Here is a 17,460-nt window from a genome sequence, read left to right as displayed (position 1 = left end):
GAGAGGCAAAATGACACAGAGCCCAGATTCTGCAGCCTGGTGGTCTAGGTCAAATCCTGCTTTGCTCCGTACATATTTTGTGACTTTGGGCAAGCCACTTAACCTCTCTTTAGATTTAAAATGGGGACCTTCTTTGTAAGGCTATTGTGAAGAGTGAATGAATGAATACTACAGAGCAGCTGGAGCAAGCAGCCAGATGTGTAGTATGTGGAATTGTGTGTGGTTTTGCAAACTATGGGTTTCTACTAGACACTGAGCTGTGAAATCAGTGTTCTAAATCATTAAAAGCATTCTAGAAAGTAAATGGCAATACTAGAATTAAATAGTCAAGTGTGCTGCATCTATGCAGGGCATTGTTTGGTGTTCTTTTGGTTCCTTTTTTGGTGTCCCTTTGGTTTCGTGTGTGTGTATGTGTGTGTGTGTAAAATGGCTCACAGTGTGAAAATGAATTTCTCACTGTGGATTGCACTCAAGAGTTCGGAAGCCCGGCTCCAGAGATTGGAATGAGTGAATTGATTTCTGTACCTGCAGCCCTATCGGAGTGAATGAGGCACATGTTAGACATGAGTGTACAAGGCAAGCTCTGACTGAAACATAAACGTGCTTCTTTTGCAGAGGGAGACCAAAGGGCAGTTTCTTATTGACCACATCTGCAACTACTACAGTTTGCTGGAGAAGGACTACTTTGGTATTCGTTATGTGGACCCAGAGAAGCAGCGGGTAAGAGTTGACCACCATCTAGATCCATTTTGGGGAGGCATTCAGCCTTTGAGGGTGCTGAATAAGTTCTTCTTAGAGCAATTGTGATACATTTGATCTCATAATTATTGATCACATGGTTATTGACCAGCCCGGGGCATGTGTATATATGTCTCTGTGTGTATAAGAGTATATAAGAGTTTGGCACTGTTCTCACTGGGCTTATTGAGGCAGGGGGAACGGAAATTTAACCGTAAGCCTTTCCAGAAAGCTGCTCCCACCTGACTGAAGAGAGAATGTTCTTGTGCCCTTTGAACCTAGAGTTTGCCGAAGCTTCTCAGACAGTCATTACATAAAAATCTCATTATAGAGAAAAAGCCACCTTTCACTATAAAAAGCCATTGTTAGAGCAGGGAACAAGGAGGTGATTGCCTGATGGGCATGAGGTTTTCTTTTAGGATGATGAAAATGTTTGACACTTGATAGAAGTGACAGATATACACCATTTTGAGTGTTTTAAATACCACCTAAAATGTATACTTTAAAATGTTATGTTAGTGACTATTGCCTCAATTAAAAAAAAAAAAAAAAAACTTTGGCAGATAATGGGTAAAGTTGCTTTGAAAAGTGTTAGTTGTTCAGTTGTGTCTGACTCTTTGTGACCCCATGGACTGTAGCCTACCAGGCTCCTCTGTGCATGGGATTCTCCAGGCAGGAATACTGGAGTGGGCTGCCACTTCCTCCTTCAGGGGATCTTCCTGAGATAGGGATCGAACTTGGGTCTCCTGCATTGCAAGCAGATTCTTTACCATCTGAGCCACCAGAGAAGCCCAAAAGTTATTTTGAAGCTTTCTCCTTAGGAACCACCAAATTTGACAGCCCCCACTGTATTTCTTGGAGTAGGAAATGGCAACCCACTCCAGTATTCTTGCCTGGAGAATCCCATGGACAGAGGAGCCTGTCAGGCTACAGTCCATGGGGTCACAAAGAGTCGGACACTACTGAGTGACTGAGTATATTGTATTCCTATTCCTAGACACATGTATCCTTCCTGGCCTCTGTTGGTGCATGAGTAGTCTTGCTTTTTGAGCGGGAGTACCAGTCTAAGAGTGTTCAGATATGACATCTGCCAAACTCACAGTGATATGTGTCCCTCACATTGAGAAGACCCCAGGAATCTCCATCCCAGCTCCTACCACCTAGAGCTTCTCATTCCTGCATGGGTCCCAGCTATGCATAAAAAGGCCCTGTATCTGCTCCAGTCTCTGTTCTTACCCTGCTCTATTGATAAGCATGGCAGTGTGTGAAGGGATCAGCTGGGGGTGACTACCCTTTTTAATTTGCTCTCCTCCTTACCGGTGGCCCTGGTCATTTTCCTATTTCTTTTTCCCCTCCTGCTTCTTGGTTTTGTGTTTACTGACCTTATACAGTGAGGGAGAGGCTCACAGAGTGTATTTTTGTAAAGGAGGAGGATATTGAAGGGATAGATTAGTTTTCTGAAACATGGAGAATCTTATTTGCATTTCAGTAGAACCTAACCTTCTATAAAGGAATATAAGGCAGTGGCTCAGAAGAAGGAGGTTTTGGTTTCCTGTAGCACTTGCAGGAACCCTTGAATGAACCAAGTATTTACCTGAGTAAGAGGAAGGTGGCAGGACACTGTGAGGATGTGGGACTGCTGAGATCACGGAGGGGATTGTATGGTGTTTACTGTTGAGTACCAGTGACTCCCAGACTAGCCCTGCAACTAAATCAGTTTAGGTGTTTGCTAAAATCGATTAGTATGGACTTTATTCTAGACCTCCTGAATCAGAATTCCTGGGGCCAGGGCCAGGAATAGGTATTTTAATTCATCTTGATTCTAATTTTGATGCAGCCATCCTAGCTTTGACTTCTGTTGGAGACTATGGCATAAAGATATTCATAGACATAATTTCTTATGGCCTGTGAAGATATTACTCTTGTATGGAGAGAGTTCGAACCTATGTCTCTTGCAACTCCTGCATTGGCAGGTGGATTCTTTACCACTAGCGCCACCTGGGAAGCCCCATGGAGAGAGAAACTGGCTCAAAAACATTGTTACTTGCCCAAGACCCTATGGGTAATGAGTGATGAAGTAAGTACTTGAATTTAGAATTATGGTTCAGAGTTCTCCTGGCCACACAGACACTATGAACAACATCAGTCATCTAACCACTGCTGAAAATGATTTTTATACAAAATTAACAGCCTACCTGCAGAAGTAATTCCAGCTACCATTAGTTGAGCATTTATCATATGTGAGGAATTTTACTCATATGGTCTTTAGTCTTCCCCCCAGAAGGGGGAAACTGAGGCCCAGAGATACAGTTATGACTAGTAATTGTGGAAGGAAGAATGGTATTTAAAACCACACTATTTCCATTTTATCTCTCAAGTGAAAATTTGAAACACAGCCTAGATTAGGAACCTGTGAATCCTTTTTGTAAAGGGCTATACAGAAAGTATTTCCAGCTTTGTGACTGATAAAACTTCTGTTGCAGTTCTTAGTAATTAAATTGTAATGGCAAGTGGCCATAGACAGTACCTAAATTAGTGGATGTGTGTGTGTTCCAGTAGAACTTTTTCTCCAATGAAAGTATTTCACAAAAAAGACAGTTGGCCATAGTTTGCTGACCCTTGGCCTAGACAATAACTGGATATCACTTAAATGCATAAGCCTTTTTTGTCCCTCTTAACCCTGTCACTGGGGAGATTCTGGATAAAACATTAATAAGTAAAATCTTTCAAATGGGACTCAGATATAAATATGAATTAATGTTATTAAATATACAAAGATAAATACAGAAATAAATAAGTATGTGTATTAAGGTGGATAGCTAGTATGCATACATATATTTCCAAGTTCCATCCACGGAGCTGGCTTACAGGCAATGATACCACAGTAGTAATGAGCACACCTAGCTCTCAGATCTTGGTTTCAAATACCATGTTAATAAAAGGAAGAAGAGCTTCTTGCAGAAATGGCTGATTCTAGAGCCAGCATAGGGAAATAACAAGGTGAGCCTGGAGCATCATGTGGCACCAGGAAATTTGAAAAAAAAAAAAACTCAAAGAACCAAAATGTAGAGCACTAGGAAAGGCACTGAGCCAACATGAAAGAACTGCCAATGACCGGAACTGAAACAACGGAAGTGACCAAAACAGTAATAGTACTGAATTATAATCCATAGAATAAAATAAATATTCATGAGTTCATACTGATATAAATAAATAACTGAATAGATAAATAAGAGGAGGAGAAGTGGTAGCTCTTCCTTACAGAGCAGTTCCAGTTAATAAATATAGAGAGAATGAGAGAAATAAAAAGCCATTATTAGAGTGCCAAAATAATAATTGCTGTGGGCAAGATCCATTGACGAATGCTAAAATTAGTGGACAAAAGTTTGAGGAGAATCAAGATATTTGTGCAGTCTCAAGGTATCCTCTCCCCCAACCCACTGTCAGCCTGGTATTTTTTAATTACAAGAGGAAAAAGAAAAGCCTTATAGTGGAGAAACTTGGCAGACATCACTTTAACCAAGCAATCAGGATTAACATCAGCAATAAAAACCCTTACCAACATCATGAACTCCCAGATACCAAGCACTGAGAAGGGCACTGTCTCTCTGTGGTATTCTTTGCAATAATGCATGATTTCATTCGAATCTTGAGGGAACATCAGACAAACTAAAGGAAGAGACTTTCTCCAAAACAATTCACCCACACCCTTCAAGAATGTTCAGGTCATGAAGGACAAGGAGAGATCGGGAAACTCTCACAGATTAGAGAGCTACATCAACTAAGACAACGTGGAATCCTGGACTGGATACTGGAACAGAGAAAAGTGTAGGAGTGGGAAAACTGGTGAACTCCAGGTTAAGTCTGTAGCTTAGTTAATAGTATTGGGTTAATATTAGTTTCCTAATTTTGGCAATTGCTCTATGGCTGTATAAGATGCTAACACTATGGAAAGATGAGGCACCTTTTCTGTATGTCTAAAATTATTCTTTTAACTTGAAGTTTATGGGTTATGTGTTTACTGTTCTTTATATTTTGATGTGACTTAGCTTAATTTTTAATGTTCAGATTCAGGTAATAGATTAGTGGAAAAAATAAGGGCCACTCCAAAACAAAACCATCTTCTCTGATGTATTCACTAAACTGCTTAGAGGGTTGCCTGAATAGTTCTGTTTTTCCTGTAATTTAGCTGTTATTGCCTTTTGATTTTTGAGGATGCAATGTGAGTGTAACTTCCACATGGATTGCAGAGTAGTTACTATACAAAATTGTATGAAATTTGTACTCAGAAAGAGGCTTGGACTTTTTACTTAGAAAGATGCTTGGACTTTGTAATCACATGGATGCAAATTAAATCCCATCTCTGTTGGTTAATAAGTGTGATCTTGACCAAGTTATGAGCTTCTCTGAGTCTTAGTCCTGATTATTAATATAGATAACAACACCTACATATGAAATTGATATCGGAATTAGATATGTAAATGCTTAATAAATGATATATATGGAGTACATAGCATGTGTTATTTTTATTATTGATATTATTACTATTACTATGCATTAGCTGGGCTTCCCAGATGGAGCTAGTGTTAAAGAAATCGCCTACCAATGCAGGAGACATAAGAGACGTGGGTTCAAGCCCTCGGTCGGGAAGATCCCGTGGAGGATGGCATGGCAACCCACTCCAGTATTCTTGCCTGGAGAATCCTATGGACAGAGGATCCTGGCAGGCTACAGTCCATAGGGTCACAGAGAGTCAGACATGACTGAAGTGACTTAGCATCCTTGTACACATGCATTAGCTAGGTCTAGGTGAGGCAATTACATGAGGAAATACAGCCATGATTGGCAAGTTTAAACCTAGAAATGTTAACGATAACTTCTTTCAAAGGCAGGATGGCCATTATTATGATCTTTCGGGAGAGAAGAGGGAGGAAGAGAACCTTGGATAATTAGAAAAAGGGCTCAAAGACACAGCGATATGCTGATATGAGAGTCTTAAGCAGAGATTAGTTGACAAATGTTAGTTTGGTTTTTGTTTGTTTGTTTTTAACCAGCTCGTGTGCTTTTTCTCCATGGAAAATATTGAATTATTTAGATAGAAAGCTAATCAAGAAAAAATCGAGTTAGTTAGAAAGGCTGATGTGGAACTTATTCTGTTGCGGGAGTTGGTGGTTTGCCTACAGCTCTTCACAATTTGATTTACAGTACACTATTGTGGAATATTAAATATTTAGCGCTATTACACTTGGAATACCATATGTGTGACAAGATGTCTTGTGTCCCATATGCTGTGAGAGTGGTGAGGACTGAATCAGTAAGTGATGACTACCTTTACTATTTAATAGCAAAGGCCCAGAATTTCCATTATTTTAAAATATTGATGTAAGAAGGGACAAACTGAATACTGGCCAATAAAATCCTCTCTAATGCCCGCCGAATTTATCTTCTAAAGAACTCATATAATCTTAGTTGCCTAAGACTAGGAAGAAAGTGAGTAGTAGTCTCCTCATTTACTGAAAGAGAAAGCTGAGGCTACAAGTGTGGAAGTCTTGGGAGAAATAATTCCAGAAGAAAAAGATCTTATTTGGCTTATCCAAGTATTTTTTTCTTAAATGCAATCTTTCTACTACTTCTGCTCAGGTGCTGAGGTAACTTCTCTTTGGAAAGAAGTTTTGAAATAATTAGTTGGGTTTCATATTTCTAGTTCTGTGGCTTTGATTTGTTATGTTCATCCTCTGGATTTTCCTGCTTACTCTTCCACACTTCCCCTTTCCCCAAACCCAGCTAGGGAAGTCACCCCCACTGCTTTAGAGCTAAGGACGTGCCCCAGCCCTAGCCAGCCAGAGGAGGATTTATACCAGGACTTTGATGTAGGTAGTTGGTTTATAGACTTCAGGGAGACTGAACCCAATGCTTTTGATGTTTAACTTCCCTCTCTCTAAGCATCTGTTTAACCCACTTACATGAGTGCCATTGACTTTTCTAACTTAAGGGATATTCTGAAACATACCCAAGGACAGCAAATTTACTTTGTAAAATCACACCTCTGGGGCAGTCTCTGCAAGCACCCTTGTTTTAGGGCATTCTGTGTCATGTGGCCACTGGATGTCCTTTCTGATAGGATGACCTAGGAAATCATGGATGCAGGGACATGCTGAACTTCCTCCAAATGTAATTACAGCCTTGAGGTTTTTGTGTTGGCAGCCAGAAAGAACTAGTGAGCCTATCAGTGAGTTTTGTTGACAATGGGAAAAGACCTTGCCTATGTTAGAGCAATTTGCTTTTGTTGGAGGTACCTTTGGGGGAGGACATGGAATGGAAAAAGAAACAGGCCCAGTGATTTGAAATTTCACTCTGGGGATGGTGCCAGGAAGCTAGATAGCATTATGTCCCACCAGCTGCTCCTTCCATTGAAAGGCTGCTTTCTGCTCCTGGGGAAATTGCTTCACAGATGCTTGAAACTAGGAATGAGAGGGGCACCTGAGATCTAGGACATCCCTAAACTGAAGAGGAGGGCTGTCCTTCTGCCTCAAGTCATTGGTCATGAATTGGTCTGCTTAATGAGTCCTCTTTAAAAAAAAACAAAAACATTTTTTAAATTAGAGGATAATTACTTTACAATATTGTGATGGTTTTTGCCTTACATCAGCATGAATAGAAATTAGATATACATGTGTCCCCTCCCTGTGGAACCCCCCTCCCATCTCCTTCCAATCCCACCCCTCTAGGTTGTCACAGACCAAATGATTCCTCTTTTATTTTTAAGTATCAGGGGTATCAAAAATCAAGATTACTTGGATGTCTGTTTTAGGAGAGGTATGGACAAGTAGGAATCAGCGAACTAAAATGGACTGGAATGGGTGAATTTAACTCAGATGACCATTATATCTACTACTGTGCGCAGGAATCCCTCAGAAGAAATGGAGTAGCCATCATGGTCAACAAAAGAGTCCAAAATGCAGTACTTGGATGCAATCTCAAAAACGACAGAATGATCTCTGTTCGTTTCCAAGGCAAACCATTCAGTATCACAGTAATCCAAGTCTATGCCCTAAACAGTAATGCTGAAGAAGCTGAAGTTGAATGGTTCTATAAAGACCTACAAGACCCTTTAGAACTAACACCGAGAAAAGATGTCCTTTTCATTACAGGGGACTGGAATGCAAAAGTAGGAAGTCAAGAAACACCTGGGGTAACTGGCAAATTTGGCCTTGGAATACAGAATGAAGCAGGGCAAAGGCTAATAGAGTTTTGCCAAGAAAATGCACTGGTCATAGCAAACACCCTCTTCCAACAACACAAGAGAAGACTGTACACATGGACATCACCAGATGGTCAACACTGAAATCAGATTGATTATATTCTTTGCAGCCAAAGATGGAGAAGCTCTATACAGTCAGCAAAAACAAGACCAGGAGCTGACTGTGGCTCAGATCATGAACTCCTTATTGCCAAATTCAGACTTAAATTGAAGAAAGTAGTGTAAACCACTAGACCATTCAGGTATGACCTAAATCAAATCCCTTATGATTATACAATGGAAGTGAGAAATAGATTTAAGGGACTAGATCTGATAGACAGAATGCCTGATGAACTATGGACGGAGGTTTGTGACATTGTACAAGAGACAGGGATCAAGACCATCCCTATGGAAAAGAAATGCAAAAAAGCAAAATGGCTGTCTGGGGAGGCCTTACAAACAGCTGTGAAAAGAAGAGAAGCGAAAAGCAAAGGAGAAAAGGAAAGATATAAGCATCTGAATGCAGAGTTCCAAAGAATATCAAGGAGAGATAAGAAACCCTTCCTCAGCAATCAATGCAAAGAAATCCAGGAAAACAATAGAATGGGAAAGACTAGCGATCTCTTCAAGAAAATTAGAGATACCAAGGGAACATTTCCTGTAAAGATGGGCTCGATAAAGGACAGAAATGGTATGGACCTAACAGAAGCAGAAGATATTAAGAAGAGGTGGCAAGAATACACAGAAGAACTGTACAAAAAAGATCTTCACGACTCAGATAATCATGATGGTGTGATCACTCACACTCACCTAGAGCCAGACATCCTGGAATGTGAAGTCAAGTGGGCCTTAGGAAGCATCACTGCGAACAAAGCTAGTGGAGGTGATGGAAATCCAGTTGAGCTATTTCAAATCCTGAAAGATGATGCTGTGAAAGTGCTGCACTCAATATGCCAGCAAATTTGGAAAACTCAGCAGTGGCCACAGGCCTCGAAAAGGTCAGTTTTCATTCCAATCCCAAATAAAGGCAATGCCAAAGAATGCTCAAACTACCGCACAACTGCACTCATCTCACACACTAGTAAAGTAGTGCTCAAAATTCTCCAAGCCAGGCTTCAGCAATATGTGAACTGTGAACTTCCAGATGTTCAAGCTGGTTTTAGAAAAGGCAGAGGAACCAGAGATCAAATTGCCAACATCTGCTGGATCATCAAAAAAGGAAGATAGTTCCAGAAAAACATCTATTTCTGCTTTATTGACTATGCCAAAGCCTTTGACTATGTGGATCACAATAAACTGTGGAAAATTCTGGAAGAGATGGGAATACCAGATCACCTGACCTGCCTCTTGAGAAACCTATATGCAGGTCAGTAAGCAACAGTTAGAACTGGACATGGAACAACAGACTGGTTCCAAATAGGAAAAGGAGTACGTCAAGGCTATATATTGTCACCCTGCTTATTTAAGTTCTATGCAGAGTACATCATGAGAAACACTGGGCTGGAAGAAGCACAAGCTGGAATCAAGATTGCCGGGAGAAATATCAATAACCTCAGATATGCAGATGACACCACCCTTATGGCAGAAAGTGAAGAGGAACTGAAAGGCCTCTTGATGAAGGTGAAAGAGGAGAGTGAAAAAGTTGGCTTAAAGCTCAACAGTCAGAAAACGAAGATCATGGCATCTGGTCCCATCACTTCATGGGAAATAGATAGGAAAACAGTGGAAACAGTGTCAGACTTTATTTTTCTGGGCTCCAAAATCACGGCAGATGGTGATTGCAATCACGAAGTTAAAAGACGCTTACTCCTTGGAAGGAAAGTTATGACCAACCTAGATAGCATATTCAAAAGCAGAGACATTACTTTGCCAACAAAGGTCCGTCTAGTCAAGGCTATGGTTTTTCCAGGGGCCCTGTATGGATGTGAGAGTTGGACTGTGAAGAAGGCTGAGCACCGAAGAACTGATGCTTTTGAACTGTGGTGTTGGAGAAGACTCTTGCGAGTCCCTTGGACTGCAAGGAGATCCAACCAGTCCATTCTAAAGGAGATCAGCCCTGGGTGTTCTTTGGAAGGAATGATGCTAAAGCTGAAACTGCAGTACTTTGGCCACCTCATGCGAAGAGTTGACTCATTGGAAAAGATTCTGATGCTGGGAGGGATTGGGGGCAGGAGGAGAAGGGAATGACAGAGGATGAGATGACTGGTTGGCATCCCCGACTCGATGGACATGAGTTTGGGTGAACTCCGGGAGTTGGTGATGGACAGGGAGGCCTTGCATGCTGCAATTCATGGGGTCACAAAGTGTCAGACACGACTGAGCGACCGAACTGAACTGAACTGAACTGACGGACAAGTAACCTGGCTTTGCAGGAAAAGACTTCGGGTATTCAAGTTACAAAGAATACATCACTATCATAACAGCTTGAGAACCAGATTTGTTGTCAGTAATTTAATTGTGGTCCAAGGTATTAACGCTGACAGATTTGAGAAATTGTCATATTCTTTCAGAAGAAAGCAGAATTTGATGTTTAACTAAAATGATTGCTTGCCAATGACTCTATAAACATACACCTGATGTCTTCTCCTCGGAAGGAATGGGATGCCTGATAAAGAGGTTGCAATCTGAAAGTCATCTAACCAACTGAGATATCATAACTGATATCAAACTCATGAACTGGTCATCTTGTTCAGGTCAAAATGCAGAAATAAGGAAGAATCTCTGGGAATATGCAGAGTAGGAAGACCCTGAGCTCACTTTCTATTGTGGGCACATCATAATTATAACTGTTAAAGGGCAGCTATATATGAAAACAAGCTGATGGAGAAAAGATCTTCCACAATTAAAGATACAGAGAAAGAACCACAACGTGACAGGTAGAAGGGGTGGTTACACAGAATGGTCACACCCAGGGGAAGCAATCCAAAAACAGGAGAATAGTCACAATTGTAGAGATTTTCTTCAAGAAGTTTAAAGTGTATAACAGGGATGGTTTGGTATACATATTCATTGTAAAAGGAACCCCACCCCTTTGAATTAATTAACATATTCATCATCTCACATATTTACCTTTATTTGGGGGGGAGTAGTGAGAACATTTAAGTTTTACTGTCAGAGAATTTCAATTATATAATAAAGTGCAACTATAGTCACCATGTTATACTTTAATTCTTGGACCTTATTCCCCTTATAACTGAAAGCTTATACCCTTTTACCAACTTCTCCCTTTGTTTATTGTTATATGTTTTCTGGTACATATTTCTAGTTATGAGTCTGTAAATATTCTTATCTTTATTCAACTGATATAGTGTATCTTAATTGCACTCATCTCACACGCTAGTCAAGTAATGCTCAATATTCTCCAAGTGTGAACCGTGAACTTCCAGATGCTCAAGCTGGTTTTAGAGAAGGCAGAGGAACCAGAAATCAAATTCCCAACATCCACTGGATCATGGAAAAAGCAAGAGAGTTCCAGAAAAACATCTATTTCTGCTTTATTGACTATGCCAAAGCCTTTGACTGTGTGGATCACAACAAACTGTGGAAAATTATTCAAGAGAGGGGAATATGTATGAGAAATATGTATGCAGGTCAGGAAGCAACAGTCAGGACTCGACGTGGAGCAACAGACTGGTTCCAAATCGGGAAAGGAGTACGTCAAGGCTGTATATTGTCACCCTGCTTATTTAACTTCTATGCAGAGTACATTATGAGAAACGCTGGGCTGGATGAAGCACAAGCTGGAATCAAGATTTCCAGGAGAAATATCAATAACCTAAGATACGCAGTTGATACCACCCTTATGGGAGAAAGTGAAGAAGAACTAAAGAGCCTCTTGATGAAAGTGAAAGAGAAAAGCAAAAAGTTGGCTTAAAGCTCAACATTCAGAAAACTAAGACCATGGCATCTGGTCCCATCACTTCCTGGAAAATTAGATGGGGAAACAGTGGAAACAGTGACAGACTTTACTTTTTTGGGCTCCAAAATCACTGCAGATGGTGACTGCAGCCATGAAATTAAAAGATGCTTGCTCCTTGGAAGAAAAACTATGAGCAACCTAGACAGCATATTAAAAAGCAGAGACACTGCTTTTCCAACAAAGGTCCATCTGGTCTAAGCTATGGTTTTCCCAGTGGTCATGTATGAGTGTGAGAGTTGGACTATAAAGAAAACTGAGTCCCGAAGAACTAATGCTTTTGAACTGTGGTGTTGGAGAAGACTCTTGAGAGTCCCTTGGACTACAAGGAGATCCAACCAGTCCATCCTAAAGGAAATCAGTCCTGAATATTCATTGGAAGGACTGATGTTGAAGCTGAAACTCCAATACTTTGTCCACCTGATGTGAAGAGCTGACTCATTTGAAAAGACCCTGATGATGGGAAAGATTGAAGGTGGGAGGAGAAGGGGATGACAGAGGATGAAATGGTTGGATGGCATCAACAACTCAATGGACATGAGTTTGAGTAAACTCGGGAAGTTGGTAATGGACAGGGAGGCCTGGCGTGCTGCAGTCCATGGGGTTGCAAAGAGTCGGACACAACTGAGCAACTGAACTGAACTGAAACCTCATTCAGTAAATTTCTCATTTCAGAGTTTTTCAGCTTTAGAAGTTTCATTTGCTTACTTTTGTATCTTTCATCTCTCTCTCCTTTTTATGCTGATGCATTCTTTAGGTACATTAGCTATTTTTATTTTTACCATCAGTTCAGTTCAGTCACTCAGTTGTGTCCAACTCTTTGTGACCCCATGAATCGCAGCACGCCAGGCCTCCCTGTCCATCACCAACTCCCGGAGTTCACTCAAACTCACGTCCATCGAGTCGGTGATGCCATCCAGCCATCTCATCCTCAGTCATCCCCTTTTCCTCCTGCCCCCAATCCCTCCCAGCATCAGAGTCTTTTCCAGTGAGTCAACTCTTCGCATGAGGTAGCCAAAGTACTGGAGTTTCAGCTTTAGCATCATTCCTTCTAAAGAACACCCAGGGCTGATCTCCTTTAGAATGGACTGGTTGGATCTCTTTGCAGTCCAAGGGACTCTCAAGAGTCTTTTCCAATACCACAGTTCAAAAGCATCAATTCTTCGGCGCTCAGCTTTCTTATAGTCCAACTCTCACATCCATACAGGGCCCCTGGAAAAACCATAGCCTTGACTAGACAGAACTTTGTTGGCAAAGTAATGTCTCTGCTTTTGAATATGCTTTTGAATTTTGAGGATCACTTTACTAGCATATGAGATGAGTGCAATTGTGCGGTAGTTTGATCATTCTTTGGCATTGCCTTTCTTTGGGATTGGAATGAAAACTGACCTTTTCCAGTCCTGTGGCCACTGCTGAGTTTTCCAAATTTGCTGGCATATTGAGTCCAGCACTTTCACAGCTCTTTTGAAAGCTCTGTCTTCTAATTATATGGTCTATAGAATTTATGGCTATTTCTACTGACTGAATTTTCTTCTGTTTTGGGTCACATTTTCCTGCATCTTTGCAAATTGGTAATTTTATATTGGATGTTAGATATTGTGAGTATTACACTGTTGAGTGTCTAGATTTTGTTGTCTTTAAAGAGTATGCAACTTTGTTTTTTTTTTTTTTTTATTCCTTTATTTCTCATGTGTTCCCCATCCTGAAACATGTGAAATGTCATGTATGAAACAAGATGCCAGTCCAGGTTCAATGCACGATGCTGGATGCTTGGGGCTGGTGCACTGGGACGACCCTGAGGGATGGTATGGGGAGGGAGGAGGGAGGAGGGTTCAACTTTGTTTTGGTAGATATTTTACCTTAGAGTCTTATTCAAAAAATTTTTTTCAAATAAAACTTTTTTTTAGATTAAAAAAAAAAAAACAAAAAACAAAAACCCTGAGCCCCATACCAGGTTTCCCAGCCTGGGGATCTTGCACCAGGAAGGTGGTCCCCTTAGAACATCTTGTTTTGAAGATAAGCAGAGCTTGCATATGGGAGAGCCAGAGATATGTAGGAAACAGATCCAGCTCTTAAATGGTGCATTTTTTATGAGTATAAAATCTCATAAACTCCAAATCCCAGTACATGGGCAGTAATTTGAAAGGATCCTGGGTCAGATCCAGTTGCTGATCTTAGAGAGCCTCCTGGAAAGGCCGAGGCAATTGGGACTCCTGTTAGGGACATAGACACTGGTAGCAGCCATCTTGGGAAGCTCATTCTATCACAAGGACAATATATATATTCTATCACAATATTAATATATTGCCAAGCACCATTTTGGAGCTCTTTTCTAATCTATTAGCACTGGGGGCTTACCTGTCCACCAGTGGGCTGGCACCAACCTGGGGACCCTCTAGGCCCTGAAGCTAGTGCCTCAGAACCTGGCCTCTCCCACCACCCCAGACCCTGCAGCCAGATTTCTTGATACCCAGTCCTGCCCACCTACAGGCTCACACCAGCTGCAGGACCCTTTAGGACTCTGCATAGTCAGCTGTACTGAGACCTGGCCCTTCCTACCAGTGGGCCAGCAGCCAGTGAAGCAGGGCTTGACAGCCAACTGTGCTGGGTACCAGCCTTTCCTGTGAGCATGCCCACAATAGTCAACTCTGCAATGATAAAAAGTGAGAAAAAGACCTAAACTGACTTTTCTCCAAAGAAGACATACACAGATGGCTAACAAACACATGTAAAGATACTCAACATCGCTCCTTATTAGAGAAATGCAAATCAAAACTATAACAAGATTCCACCTCACACCAGTCAGAATGGCCATCATCAAAAAGTCTACAAATGATAAATGCTGGAGAGGGTGTGGAGAAAAGGGAACCCCCTTGCATTGCTGGTGGGGATGTAAATTGATGCAGCCACTATGGAAGACAGTGTGGAGATTCCTTTAAAAACTAGGAATAAAACCACCACATGACCCAGAAATCCCACTCCTAGGCATGTACCCTGAGGAAACCAAAATCGAAAGACACATGTACCCCAATGTTCATTGCAGCACTATTTATAATAGCTAGAACATGGAAGCAAACTAGATGTCCATTGACAGATGAGTAGATAAAGAAGCTGTGGTATATATATAATGGAATATTACTCAGCCAAAGAAAGGAATGCATTTGAATCAGTTTTAATGAGGTAGACAGATCTAGAGCCCATTGTACAGAGTGAAGTACATCAGAAAGAGAAAGATAAATGTCATATACTAACGCACGTATATGGAATCTGGAAAGATCATACTGATGAATTTAGTTGCAGCACAGCAATGGAGAAACAGACATAGAAAACAGACTTATGGACAGAGGGGGAGGGGAAGAGGAAGATGTATCAAGAAAGTAACATGGAAACTTACAATACCATATGTAAAATAGATAGCCAATGGAAACTTGCTGTATGACTCAGGGATCTCAAACAGGGTCTCTGTAACAATCTAGAAGGATTGGATGTGGAGGGAGATGGGAGGGAGGTTCAAGAGGGAGGGGATATATGTATACCTATGGCTGATTCTTGTTGATGTTTTACAGAAAAAAAACAGAATTCTGTAAAACAATTATCCTTCAATTAAAAAATAAATTAATTTTTTAAAGTAATTAAATTTAAATGGACTAGATACTCCAATCAAAGGACACAACGTGGCTGAATGGATTAAAAAAATAAGACCAATATATATCCTGTCTACAAGAGTTTCACTTCAGATCTAAACACACTCACACAGACTGAAATTGAGGGGAAGGAAACAAGTATTTGTGCAAATGAAATAAAAAAAAAAAAAACTGGAGTAGCAAGACTTTTATCAGACAAAATCAGTTTTAAAACAAAACTATAAGAAGAGACAAAGAGAGAGATTATGTAATGATCAAGTGATCAATCCAAGAAGAAGACAGAAGAATTGTAAATATATATTTACACTGGGAAGTGGCACTGTAAATATATAGTGCCACTGGGAAGTGGCACTGATGGTAAAGAATCTACCTGCCAATGCAGGAGACACAAGAGACATTGATTTGATCCCTGGGTTGGGAAGATCCCCTGGAATAGGAAATGGCAACCTGCCCCAGTATTCTTGCCTGGAAAATTCCACAGATGAAGTAGTCTAACTACAACTGAGTGACTGAGTCCACACACACGCGCACACACACACACAAACATCCAATAGAGGAGCACCTAAATACATAAATATTAACAGATATATATAGAGAGAAATTGACAGTAACACAATAATAGTAGAGGACTTTAAACACCCCAGTTACATCAATGGACGGATCATCCAGCCAGAAAATCAATAAGGAAACACTGGCCTTAAAAGATACTCAAGACCAGTGGACTATATATAAGTATATGTATGTATACACACACACACACACACACACACACACACACACATACACATACATAAATATGGCAACTGCATACACATTTTTTCAAGTGTACATGGAACATTCTATAGGATAGATCACATGCTATGCCACCAAACAAGTCTCAGTAAGTTTAAGAAGATTGAAATCATATCAAGCACCATTTCTGACCACAGTACTGTAAGACTAGAAATCAACTGCAGGAAAAAACTGGAAAAAAAAAACATGAATATGTAGAGGCTAAACAATATGCCACTAAACAACCAATGGGTCGGTGAAAAAAATCAAAGAGGAAATTTAAAAATGGAAAAAGAATGATCCAAAATCTATGGGGCACAGTGAAAACAGTTTCAAGAGGGAATTGTTTAGTGATATAAGCCTGCCTCACGAAACGGGAAAAATCTAACAATCTAAAATATCTAAGTGAAAGTGAAGTTGCTCAGTCGTGTCTGACTCTTTGCGACCCCATGGACTGTAGCCTACCAGGTTCCACCATCCATGGGATTTTCCAGGCAAGAATACTGGAGTGGGTTGTCATTTCCTTCTCCAGGAGATCTTCCCAACCCAGGGATTGAACCCGGGCCTCCTGCATTGTAGGCAGACGCTTTACTATCTGAGCCACCAGGGAAGTCTAAGCAAAAGGGCAAGCAAAACTCAAAGTTAAAAGAAGGAAAGAAATAATAAACATCAGAGCAGAAGTAAATGAAATGAAGACTAGAAAAACAATGAAAAAAATTAATGAAACTAAGAGCTGGTTCTTTGTAAAGATGATAAACCAGACTCATCAAGAAAAAAAAAGTAAATAAGTAAAATCAGAAATGAAAGAAAAGAAATTACAGTGGACACCATAGAAATACAAGGGATCATAAGAGCTGGCCGCGAGGAGCTACGCCATGTCCAAGGTCAGGGGCGGTGGCTGAGAGGAGCTACCCCACATCCAAGGTAAGGAGCAGTGGCTGCACTTTGCTGGAACAGCTGTGAAGAGATACCCCACGTCCAAGGTAAGAGAAAACCAAGTAAGATGGTAGGCGCTGAGAAAGGGCATCGGAGGGCAGACAGACTGAAACCACAATCACAGACAACTAGCCAGTCTGATCACATGGATCATCCCTTGTCTAACTCAATGAAACTAAGCCATGCCATGTGGGGCTGCCCAAGATGGACAGGTC

At 40.8% G+C, this 17,460-nt stretch overlaps 1 protein-coding gene across 2 annotated transcripts in view; it reads left to right on the top strand.

Annotated features, from left to right (window-relative positions):
• Positions 1-17,460, top strand: part of FRMD3 (FERM domain containing 3) — a 341,097-nt gene that overhangs the window by 160,089 nt on the left and 163,548 nt on the right. For both annotated transcript variants that reach the window (XM_027550087.1, XM_027550086.1), the window contains exon 2: positions 616-720. In XM_027550087.1, coding sequence (XP_027405888.1) covers positions 616-720 — 105 coding nt within the window. The remainder of the gene's footprint in view (positions 1-615; positions 721-17,460) is intronic.

The sequence above is a fragment of the Bos indicus x Bos taurus genome, chromosome 8, assembly GCF_003369695.1.
Source record: "Bos indicus x Bos taurus breed Angus x Brahman F1 hybrid chromosome 8, Bos_hybrid_MaternalHap_v2.0, whole genome shotgun sequence".
NCBI lineage: Eukaryota > Metazoa > Chordata > Mammalia > Artiodactyla > Bovidae > Bos > Bos indicus x Bos taurus.
The sequence above is the reverse complement of the archived record's forward strand: the minus strand, read 5'-3'. Positions and strand labels throughout refer to the sequence as shown.